General features: G+C 31.2%; 2 protein-coding genes across 2 annotated transcripts; one reads left to right on the plus strand and one right to left on the minus strand.

Moving 5' to 3' along the window:
• Positions 1-503: 503 nt before the first annotated feature.
• Positions 504-1,376, minus strand: LOC115712164 (16.9 kDa class I heat shock protein 1-like). The gene has a single exon (XM_030640411.2). The coding sequence runs from the start codon at positions 1,214-1,216 to the stop codon at positions 632-634; it is 585 nt and encodes a 194-aa protein (XP_030496271.2). The 5' UTR covers positions 1,217-1,376; the 3' UTR covers positions 504-631.
• Positions 1,377-4,020: 2,644 nt separating this feature from the next.
• Positions 4,021-4,973, plus strand: LOC115712088 (22.0 kDa class IV heat shock protein-like). The gene has a single exon (XM_030640318.2). It carries the CDS (start codon positions 4,218-4,220, stop codon positions 4,764-4,766), a length of 549 nt encoding a protein of 182 aa, XP_030496178.2. The 5' UTR covers positions 4,021-4,217; the 3' UTR covers positions 4,767-4,973.
• The last annotated feature ends 7,702 nt before the right edge of the window (positions 4,974-12,675 follow it).

Consider the following 12,675-nt stretch of genomic DNA (forward strand, 5'->3'; position numbering starts at 1 on the left):
TTTTTTTTTTTTTTTTTTTTTTTTTTTGTGAAATCACTTTATACTTTATACTTTATAATTGTACCATAGGCCCGTAGGCATCTAGCAATTATAATAGTTTTTTTTTTTTTTTGAAAGAAACTTAGTTCAGCAATTATACTAGTTTATTTGTACCATAAACATTCCCATTACATGTTTGTTTTTACTATTTCCTCAAGATATTCTAGATGGATGACTATAGGGGCTGCCACGTCAGCTATTATATATTTTAAAAAATGTTTCTCAACAAGCGGGCAAGAAAGTGAATCATGAATATGTAAATTTAAGTTAATTGTAATCACCGATTTTGTGTGTATTGATTTCCAGTTATAACTTATACTAATCAACAAATATATTGTATAGTGTGTATTAATTTTCTAAAATTGTTGCTTGATTGTACGTAATCCCATCTCATATTTCGATTTCCATATTAGAAACAGAATTTGATTAAACTCTTTAATTTGTAATTATAGAAACATATGCAGTAAAACAGGATAAAGGATACGTCATATTCATTCCTCGCACTAGAAAAAACACACGATCAAAACAAAACAAAACACATGATATTTAGAAACAATAAAGCTACGTAACACGTTGCTCTTGGTTACTCAACTCACAACTCAGTTTTGGTTGGCCTGATATCCTCTCCATTAATGGCAGCCTTGTCATGTTCAGCAATATCAATTACCTTGGGCTGTTTCTTCTTCTCTTCGGTCACTTTGGGCACCGTAATCCTCAAAACTCCATTCTCAAGCTGGGCCTTGATCTGATCCAACTCCGCATTCGCTGGCAGCCGAAACTGTCTCCAGAACCTTCCACTGATCCTCTCCGATCGGTGCCACTTCTCTCCTTCCTTTTCCTCCTCTGGTTTGAGCTCACCGCTGACTCTCACCACTCTGTTCTCCTCCACCTCGATCTTCACATCCTCCTTCTTCATCCCCGGAATGTCAATGGAGATCACGTGCTCCGTCGCTGTCTCCTTCCAGTCCGCACGTGCCAGCGCCACCGTGTTATCTGCGCCTTTGGGAATGGACAGCGGCGTGTGCTCGAGGATTCGGAATGGGTCTTCGAAAGGGACGACGTTGTTCATCATCATATCCCAGAGCGATGTTGTGTAAGGAACTAAGGCATTGGATTGGACAGTGATGATTGAGAGTATGAGAAGTGCAAGGGCTAGTTTAGTTGGTTTTGGCGCCATTATTGTTGGGTTGGAAAATGTGTGTGGTGTGTGAGAGAGAGAGAGGTTGGTCGATTTGGTGGGAGGGACTGATAAGTGATAATATGGATTTGAATTAATCTTGTTGTTTTGTGGATGACATGAAAATGTTTGGAGGTGAAATGAAGTATATATAAGAATAATTATGCGGCTTCTCTGGATTGTTCGTAAGTGTTCATTTGGAAAAGATTAATTATTGGGAAAATTCTGGTAGAACCTGGCTGTTGACCTGGAGAAATCTAGAAGGCATTAGTTTTTTTTTTAAGGTACAATATGTATTATTACCCAAGAATTACACAGTTTTATCAAATTCATTTTTCTGTTCCACCATTGTATAGAAGCATAATTTTAAAACATTCAAAAAAAAAAAAAAATGTAAAATGTTACAACTTGTTTTTGTGCTTGCAAACAGAAATTAATTAAATTACATGTTGTCTGTCTTATTGCAACAGAAGAAATTTTTAATTTTTTATGTGTTGTAAGATTTAAAGACTATGTTTTAAGGTATGCTTAGAACAAAAGTTTGTTTTTTTTAAAGATTTTTAATTTTAATATATAAATTATTGAAAAGAAAATTATAAATTAGTGTGTTTCTAACTATAATTATAATTCCTTACCGAAAAAACTATAATTATATGGATTTTTTTTTTTATTTTTACATTTTAAAATAATTTATTTTTAATTTATTTTATAGAATTTTACACAAAAACTCTTATAACAACTAACAGAGTAATTTAAATGGCAACCAAAATTGGTATAACAACCCACATAAAAACTATCGGAACAACCTAAATCGTAAATTAAAAAAAAAAAAAAGTTAAAAAAATAATATATAAACTAATTTCCTTAACTATAATTATTTAAAATAAAAATTATTGTACAAAAGCTTTTTTTAAAATGAAAAACAGTACTCTAATTATAGTATAATGTATTTATTGTGTATATTGTCCCACATAAAATAAATGGTAAAGAATGAAGTCATATATAAGAACATGACTACTCCACTCATTGCCAATTGATTTTAAGATGGAATCCCATAATTCTCAACATGGTATTTTGAGATGGAATCCATGATTCTCAACAATATTATTAATGTTATTTCACATATGAAGATATATAAGTGCATCTCCAAGTACATGTATTTTTTAGTCTACATTCATAAAATTAAATTTTAATAGTGGTGTTAAGAGCATCTATAATAAAAGTTGTTCCAGGAGTCGTCTTTGCCATATGTATTTTAATCAATATTTCAAACTTTTTATGAATATTATTGTCCAAAATTAGTAATAACTGTATGACAATATTTATTTATTTTTGAAAAAATTATTTTATCACCAACTAATTTTTTTAAAGTATATATATAATTTATAAAATTTAATTCAAAAATAGTATATGATTGTGGGATCATACTGGTAACTTTTGGAGTTGCATTAGAGTAATTTTCAAATTTGGATGAGAGAAAAAATTAAAAAAAAAAAAAACTTCAAGATGATGTATGTATTTGAAACTATAAGATGCTCTAATGTGATTTAAGTTTGCAACATGTTAAAAATTATATTAAATTTGACACAAAATACAGTATAAGTCGAAATTTACACCATAATAAATTTTATTTTTTATTTAATCTTTTGCTACTTAGTACCTTTAATTTAGGAGATATTACTCATATACTATTTTTTAACTTTTGTTTTTTTTTTTTTAAAAAAAAATTTACGGTTTGGATTTTTCCGGTAGTTTTTATGTGAATTATTATACGGATTTTGGTTGCGCCGTTAGTTGGTAAAGGAGTTTCAATGTGAAAATCCGTAAAAATACAAAAAAAAATATATATATTTTTCGGTGTAAAAATAAAAAAAAAAACCCAATATTTAATCGGATTTTTATACATTTTTAATCAAAATTTAATGAATTGGTTGATTTTTTTTTTACACATTTTTATTAAAAATAAAGTTAATTTACTCTTAAATATATTGGAGCAAAAATATAAAATTTAGACTAAATATAACATTAGTTTATTTTTGAGATTTTTACAAAAATATTGAATTTTGGACAAAATTTATAATTTTACTGCGCACAGAAATTTTAACAAAAATATTGTCTCTTCATAAACAACTATAAAACAACAAAACAAAACAATTAAAAATAACAGTAAAATAACTAAAAAATAACTGTGCAACAATAGTGAAAATTTAATATAGTACACAATATTTTTGAAAAAAAAATCGCCCTACAATAATAAAAAAAATAATAAAAAATTTAAGTATGTGGTATATAAAAATCTCTTTGGGCTCGTTTGGAATGTCGTATTAGGTCGCATTATATTGTATTATATTAAATTGGATTATATATCATATTTTTATATAATACTATGTTAAACTTTAATTTATATTAAAATATTATATATTTAGGTGTCTATAAAAGTTAATACCACATTTAATTTTACATAAAATTATTGCATAAAATACAATTTAATATAATATTATATAATACAATGCGGTGTAATACCGATATCAAACCAACCTTTTATTTTTTTGAAACAAATTTAATTCAAGATTTATACAATCTATTAGAAATGGTCTAATACTACACTAATATATCACTTTATAATTGGTTAATTATTATTTTTATTATTTATTAGCTTGTACACAAAACCATATAAGGTTTTTTTTTTCTCAAAACAATAATAATAAAAAATAATAAAGCATACTACCTTCGAGACTCCTCCTCGCCTATTCCAGACTCAACTAGATTTTCCTTCATTTTATACACCAAAAGCACGAACGATCTAGAAATTAAATCAAACACACCACCCATATCTATATATAACCCCCCTGATCCCTATACATCACTCCATCAACATACCAACAATCAACAAATCTCAAAGCAACAATTTTTACTCATCCATATATACAATACAACCTCTCTCTATAGTTGCCTCGGTTTCCTACAAGCCAAACAAACACCCCAATCAACACTAACTAAAATGGCCAAACCAATAATGAAACTCCCCATTGCACTTCTGATTCTCCTAATCATCACAGTCCAATCCACTACTGCCCTAGTTCCCTACACGGGAGGATCGCTTTGGGACGTGATGCTGAACAACATTCCCTCCGATGACCCTTTCAGAATCCTCGAACACACGCCCTTTCCTGTTCCGACTAAAGCCTCAGAGCCCTTGGCCTTGGCACGTGCGGACTGGAAGGAGACAGCGTCCGAGCACGTGATCGCGGTGGACGTTCCGGGGATGAAGAAGGAGGAGGTGAAGATCGAGGTGGAGGAGAACAGAGTGCTGAGAGTGAGCGGAGAGATGAAGGCTGAGGAGGAACGAGAGGGCGACAAGTGGCACCGTTCCGAGAGGATCAGTGGAAAGTTCTGGAGACGCTTCCGGTTGCCGGAGAATGCAGATTTGGATGCGATCAAGGCTAAGCTTGAGAATGGTGTTTTGAAAATTACAGTGCCCAAACTGGCCGAGGAGAAGAAGAAACAGCCCAAGGTTATTGATATTTCTGAACACAAGGCTGAATTGTGAGAGCAATATTGGAGTCTTACAAGACTAATAAAGTTGGTGTGGCTTCTCTTCTGAATAATATGACTGACTTGGCTTTACATATTAATATGTACTTGCCAATTTCACTTTTATATAAATATATATGTATGAGTATTAAACTAGGCTTATTATATATGTTATGTGTAATAATATTTTTGTACTAGTTTTAATAAATAAGCGTGTGTTTTTTCATGGTAATGTGATGTGGGTTTATTACTTGGTAGAATTAATTTATAATATTACAAAAATTAATTTTTCCATCGATATTTTGCCAAGATGAACTGAAAGATTTAATTTAACGTTGGTAAATGAATGAGGACTCTTAATTTTTAAATATCTCTTCAAAATTTTCACCAATATATATTGTTAAATTTTGCTCGGTCTTCTTCTTTTTTCCCCTAAACATTTACATTCTTAGTAAAGATCATATGCTGAAGCACAGCAATTGGAAATAACATATTGTATTGAGATAGTCAAGTTGTGTGTCTAGCACACAGTTGGATCCTACGTTATATGAGCTAACGAGCCCAACATATATAGATTTTTTTTTTTTTAACAGCCCAACATATATAAATTGATTTTCACGAAATCTTTTAAGTAGTACTAGTATTATAATAAAGAGGTATTCATAAAATACTTAATTCAATTTAATCCACATGATACACACTACCAAAAAAAATATTCTATCAGCACGATAAAAGTAGTGCCTAGTGAAAGAAAATAAAAGAGAGGAGAATTTGAGAGAATCTTAGTTTATCACTGTGGGAAAATTACGATTAACATACAAAATTAAAATAACTAAACTTTAAACAATTAATAATGACAAGATGAAAAAATCACGAACAGTAATCGAAAAAAAAATAGTGATGAACAAAATAGGAAAAACCGAAAAACGATTAAGGCAGAAAACACAGAGATCAACACCAAGATATATACTGGTTCAAGTAGAATAGATCAATATGATCTATGGCTCTACTCTGTTCTGGAACACCACTAAATCTTCTTTATTGATTGAGTAAGAACATGTACAGTACAGTTGAGAAGGATTCTCTGTTGAGTTCTCTCAAAGTATTTCAACTCATACACTCTTACCCAAGAATTTTCTTCATCTACTGAAAATTCTTATTATAAAATCCAAACCAAATCTCTCTCTTTTCTCTGTACCTCTCAATCTTTACTCTCTCAAACTCTCAATCTCAATCTAAACCATCTTCTGAAATGACAAGCCAATGTGGTATATATAGGCTTAGGATCAAGATCCTAAATTCGGTAGCTGCAAGAATTGAAGTTGTTAAGTTAGTTAGGCAGTAACTAACTTAACCAATTTTCTTTTGAGTGAGATCTCCACGTCAGTGTAAGTCTTAGTGCATCCAGAAATGTATATGAGCTTCCGTGATCACGGACCAAAGGTCACTCATAGAAGACCCTTCTCGAGGATTGGCTTCCAGGATTGGCTTCCGCGAGTGAACAAATTTCTAGAAATAACTTTTGGATACCTTTTCATTTGGAAGAAATACCACAACCACACTTGAAATCTTAGTGTGATAAGTGATTAAAAAGCTTTATATATACCTTATTGAATCAATACAAAACAAAGTAAATTTATTATAACTGAGAACATTGTAGTTAGCACAAGTGGACAACTAACACTAACTAACTACAAACTTAGCCGTAACTAACTTCTTAACCAAAATCAAGTTGTTGGTTATCATCTCCCCTCAAACGAAAAGGGGTATTTGTTGGGTTTTATGCCCTAAATAAAACTCAATTTCAATGTAATCTATTTTATTCAACATCGATAAAGAAACAGAAGTATTTTTCATTCATTTGTGTATGTTTTGGTTCACTTTATCAATTGCTTGTCTATTTGATTTATAAATTCATCTAAAACCCTTTTCACATACTTGATCCTGTTTATTGTGTTGTCAACACTTTGGAAAGTAAGCATGACTATGTGAATAAAGTTTCCTAGATTTATCAGACACAAGGTTTTACTGATATGATAATCTACAACAAGAGTTTACTTGCATTTGGAGAAATGCTATGTTCTTTCCTGAACATTGGTTAAAGTAAAGCTCAGGTTGGATGCATGGAGTATGCATCGGAAGGGACAGATATTGAACTTTGACTTAGATTTATTAAACTTACCGTAATATCTATTCAAGTCAATATCGCCTAGTTGATCCTAGATCAAATGATCTTAATCCTGTTATGATTAGGCTCAATCTCAGGAGGCTATTCGTGTTCTTTGATTTATTAGTTAAGCTTACTTTTAGGTCAGGGTGATACGTACATTTTGGGAACACGGTAGCGCAATTGAGTGGGAGCACTAACATAAACATGGAATCTATAGCTTCTATGTGGCGAATAGTAAGCAAAGGATGATCTCCTTCGAGCTTAACCAAACGAAAATAAATGGTGGAGTACTCATTTCACATAAGCTGAAATATCATTTATACGGGGTCAAGTGTTTTAAGGATAAAATACATAGTAGGGTGTAACGGTAATCTAATCCCTTTACAGTGTAGATCATTCATATAAAGGATCATTGATCAATTTAGGATTATAACAATGGATAACTAATGATGTGTCTATATGGTGGAACATATAGAGCATTCTATATACTGAGAGTGCAATTCTAAGTTCTATGCGTGGATTCAACGAAGAATTAATAAGTCAGTGAATTTAGGTAATAAATTCTTGATCTGCTTATTGGAAGCTCGGTTATATAGACCCATGGTCCCCCCACTAGTTGAGATAATATTGCTTGTAAGACTCATATAATTAGTTTTGATTAATCAATTATAATTCTCAAATTAGACTATGTCTGTTTGTGAATTTTTCACTAAGTAAAGGGAAAATTGTAAAAAAAGAGTTTTAGGGGCATATTTCTTAATTATGATACTTTGTATGGTTCAATTAATATTTATGATACATGACAATATTATTTAATAATTATTTATAGTTATTAAATAGTTAGAATTGGCATTTAAATGGTTGAATTAGAAAATTGGCGTTTTTGAGAAAATCAGATGCAAAAGTGATAAAACTGCAAAATTGCAAAAAGTGAGGCCCAAATCCATACTGCCATGGCCGGCCACTTTTATAGGAATTATCCTCTGATATTTTCATTATTTTAATGCCAAATAATTCAAACCTAACCCTAGTGGAATGCTATAAATAGATAGTGAAGGCTTAAGGAAAATTACACTTTCATTCAGAAAAAACTGAGCCTCTCTCTCTCTCTCTACCTTGGCCGACCACTCCCTCTCTCTCTTCTTCCTTAAGATTTTGAAACACTTAGTGATTAGAGTAGTGCCCACACACATCAAGTGATACCTCAATCATAGTGAGGAAGATCGTGAAGAAAGACTTTCAGCAAGAAGGAGTTTCAGCACTAAAGAATCAGAGAAAGAGATCCAGGTTCAGATCTTGATAATACTCTGCGACAGAAAGGATACAAGGGTTAGAGATCTGAACGGAAGGAGTCATATTATTCCGCTGCACCCAATGTAAGGTTTACTAAACTTTATATGTGTTTATTTCATCGTTTTAGAAAGTTCATATTTAGGGTGTTAATCAACATACTTGTGAGTAGATCTAAGATCCTGGTAAAATAATTTCCAACAACTGGCCTCAGAGCCATGGTAATTAATTTGCTTGCAAGAAATTTGGACTTAAAACGATTGTTTGATGTTTTGGATGGTATCATGTTGTATTGAATGTTATATGATGATTGATTGATGTTTGTGAATTTTCGTGAAAAATAATTGAATATCTGTTTCTAGAATTATTTTTATTGGATAGTATGGAAAAAATTAAGCAATCTAATTTTTTACATAATTCAATTTCGATTTAATTTGAATTTGTTATGATTTTTTGAAGTTTCGAAAAAAAAAAATCGGGATCGTGCATCACCACACGCGCGCGCGGACGAAGGGCAACCTTCGGACAGCACGCGTTCAGACATGATTTCGTGTCTCAATTCCAGCTTTCGCGCGCGGAAATCATGCTGGAACCCCCCTGCACCGAGAAACCTCGGCTGTGCACTCCCCTGCGCGCGCGGACGAGTATGCACAACATACTGTCCGTACAGCTCGCATTTTTTTCGTTTTTCTTCGATTTGTCATGCTTTTTAATGGATTTAACTTTCGACTTTTTGTGTAGTTCTGTATTTATACATTTACTATTCCTAATTCAATTCTAATTATCATAATTAAATTAATTAATATTTTTTTTTTAATTTAATTCATGATATTAGTGTAATTTGAATTTGAAAATAGTAAATATCTATCTTTTTTGCTTAATTATCTATCTTATTTTTAAATTTGATTATATCTTATCTTATTTTTAAATTTAAGGTCAGATATTAATTTTTTTTAAAAATAATTTGACCTTATTTAAATTTAAAATAAGATAACTATAATTATGTAATTTTAAATAGATGTAAGATATTTTGCTAACTTTTAAATTTTTTTATTTTATTTATTTAAATTAAATGATATTTAGGTTGGTTGAAACCTAATTTTTCAAAATTGTAGGTTTAATTTTAAATACTATTATATTAATTTCAAAAATTCTTAAATTTTATTTTATTTTATTATTTTTTGAAAATAAATTTTTTATTATTATTATTTAATTAATTTTTAAAAATTATTTATTTAAAATTAAATAAATCCTACATCCAACTATCCAGCTAACCTTGTTGCAGGAGTATGTGTTTTAGCTTGTTTGTAAGTTTTTAAAACCTATTATTGCTTGATTACAAATAGCCATGGTTAACTTGTTGACAGATCCAATGATCTGATTTTAACTCATGGCTCCCTTGGTCAAGTAAATAATCTGTAACAGGTATATTTACAATCTTCTTTCATCTGTGTATGACCTAGCAACATGATAGGATCCATCCAAATTGTGTGCTTGTGTGAGCCTATGTGTTTAATTTTATTATAGATGCATATAGGTTGTTGTTGCTAAATAAAATATCATAGTTCTTGATAGATTTTATTTAGGCCCATTTAGTTTTGGGCCTATTCAATTAATAACAGTTGTTCATTTTAAGATTAAATTCCTCTCTTTTGGGCCTTGTGTGAGAGTTGGGAGCCATAGAAGTGGGTACGACATACTGAACCCAGCACCCCCTCACATGAACCACCCCAATTGTGAAGGCCCATTTGCCTGATTTGAATAATTGTACTAGGTTAATTAAAGTAGTTTAACCTAATAAAAATTGATTAGCAACATAATTAATTTCATTTATTTTGAAATTAATTTAAGAAAACCATAGTTTAAAGAATTTTATATTCTAAGCTAAACTATATGTATTTTCTTGTATTTAATTAAATATAGAATTATAACCATCTAGATTCTTTCTGAAGCTTAATTTAAATTTTTCATTAAATATTCCTATTTAAGTTGATATTTAGTTATCTATAACTAACCAGCTTAAATCTGAATATCTTTTGGATTTAAAATTTCAAATTAAGTTGAGGAATTTTAGGCATTGATTATTAAGATTCTTTAGATATTTTTTAAGTTGATATTTTTTCAAGTATTAACTTAAAATAGAATATTTTCAAATTAAGTGGTTACAACTTAATTTTAATTTAATTAAGTCTAATTTGAAAAATATTTAAGTTGATTTTTTAGATTCTTCTAAAACAACTTAAACAAAATATTTTCAAATTTGTTCGATATTTATTGGAATTTATTTTTCGAATTTAAATAATAATTGAAAATTAATTAAAGTTGATTTTTTATTTAAACCAACTTTAATTTGTAATTTTTCATTATTATAATATGGAATAAATGATTATACAAAATACATATTTTAAAATAATGAGCTTTTAATCAAGAGATATTCGATCTCCATTGTTAGTTTTACATCGCGTTTGTTTTAGTGAGTAATCCTCCCTAATGGAGGAACGTTCATTAGCAATTTCGCACCGTTTAATCTCGAAAGATAAGTAGTTTGTAAGTGTTTTATATGGTATGGATCACCTTAATGGTGGCGACCATATTTGACTTGCAAATTATGAAACAATGGTGGAAGCCCATAAGATAGAATTGCCTTGACTCTCGCCTAAACGGGACAACGCTGAATTCCAATCTTGATCGAATAAAAGGTTGCTAAAATGATTATCATTTTAGATGAGTTGACAACTCTATTCAATGGATGATGCTTTGACTCTCGCCTAAACGGGACACTGTATCAGTTTGTTGAAAGACCTTAGAAAATAAACTATGTTAGATTTAGTATTTTTATAACATATGTGATTATTTGTTATTTTCTGAACATGTGTATGAATTTATGAACCAAAACCTTACTTCTATTTTATTGATGTGTTGTAGTGCCATTATGAAGAACCCTCACCCCGATCCTCTCCTAGTTAATATCTTAGCAAAAGAACTCTATAATGTGAAAATGCATCCTCATAGTTGCATCAACTCCCACCTATTGATGATGAATCTGAAGTTCCAAAAGGCGAATCTACTAGGAATCGATTTATCAAGAGAACAATGGGTCCAACTCATTCTTAATAGTCTTCCTCCAGAGTATAATGAATTTGTTATTTCTTACATGATCAACAATTTCAACTCCTCCGACATGGACAAGCTCGAAGCAGAATTACGAGCCCATGAACGGAATCTGATTGCAATGGGTCCCCCTGGGTTTGCAATTCATAATCAGAGGAAAAGGATTAAGCATGAAGGCTCTAGCAAAGCTGCTTCTTCAAGTACAATTATCAGACATAATCTTCTATGTTCGAATTGTAAAGAAAAGGGACATCAAGAAGAACGATGTCCCCGGCTTCTAAACAATTCAAACGAAGGTAATGCTTTTGTCTTTGAATCATGTGTTTTAGAGAACGACAAATTCGTTTGGATTGTTGATTCTGGGTCTACTAACCATGTATATTCTTCACTGCAGCTGCTTGAAACTTGGGAAAATCTGCTTCCAGGAGAGTTAAAGCTTAAAGTTGGTAATGGCGAGTTAGTGTCGGTCAAAGCTAGAGGAAAAGCCCGCATCAAGTTTCAACAAAGATTTTTAATTTTAGAAAATGTTTTATTTATTCCAAACTTTAGTAGAAACTTGATTAGTGTCTCATGTTTGCAAACACAATCTTATATATTGAATTTTTCGAGTACAAATTGTTCAATTTCTCGTAATGGATTTCAAATATGTGTTGCTACCATGGAACAAGGGCTTTATGTTTTAAGACCGAATACACAAATCTCACTAAACAGTGAACTTTTCAATGTAGCTAAACCTAGAAACCTCAAAAGAAAAGAGATTGATAATGATGATCAAACTTATCTATGGCATTTACGTTTAGGTCATATAGGCTTTGATAGACACAATAGGCTAACCAAAGGCGGTCCATTGAAAAATGTCGTCCTAGGTGAATTGCCAGTATGCGAGTCCTGCCTAGAAGGAAAAATGACTAAGCGTTCTTTCTCTGCAAAGAAAGAGCGTGCCAAATACCCCCTAGGGTCAGTGCATTCTGATGTTTGCGGACCTCTGAATGTAAAAGCCCGAGGAGGTTATGAGTATTTTGTCACTTTCATTGACGATTACTCTAGATATAGTTTTCTTTACCTAATGCAAAAGAAATCTGAAACGTTTGAAAAGTTTCAGGAGTTTCATGCTTTGGCTCAAAACCAATTAGGTAAATCATTAAAGATCTTGCGAACTGATAGGGGTGGAGAATATATGGATATGCAGTTCAAAGATCATTTAATTGAACTTGGAATTGAATCCCAATACACTGCCCCAGGCACTCCACAACAAAATGGAGTTGCAGAAAGAATCACACTCTTTTGGAAATGGTTAGGTCTATGCTGAGTTATTCAACTCTGTCTACGTCCTTCTGGGGATATGCTATACAGA

This window comes from Cannabis sativa, chromosome 4 (genome assembly GCF_029168945.1).
Source record: "Cannabis sativa cultivar Pink pepper isolate KNU-18-1 chromosome 4, ASM2916894v1, whole genome shotgun sequence".
Taxonomy (NCBI): domain Eukaryota; kingdom Viridiplantae; phylum Streptophyta; class Magnoliopsida; order Rosales; family Cannabaceae; genus Cannabis; species Cannabis sativa.

Bases quoted from the DNA above. Each gene is read 5' to 3' on its own strand.
- LOC115712164 (XM_030640411.2), bottom strand. From the start codon at position 1,216: ATGGCGCCAAAACCAACTAAACTAGCCCTTGCACTTCTCATACTCTCA.
- LOC115712088 (XM_030640318.2), top strand. From the start codon at position 4,218: ATGGCCAAACCAATAATGAAACTCCCCATTGCACTTCTGATTCTCCTA.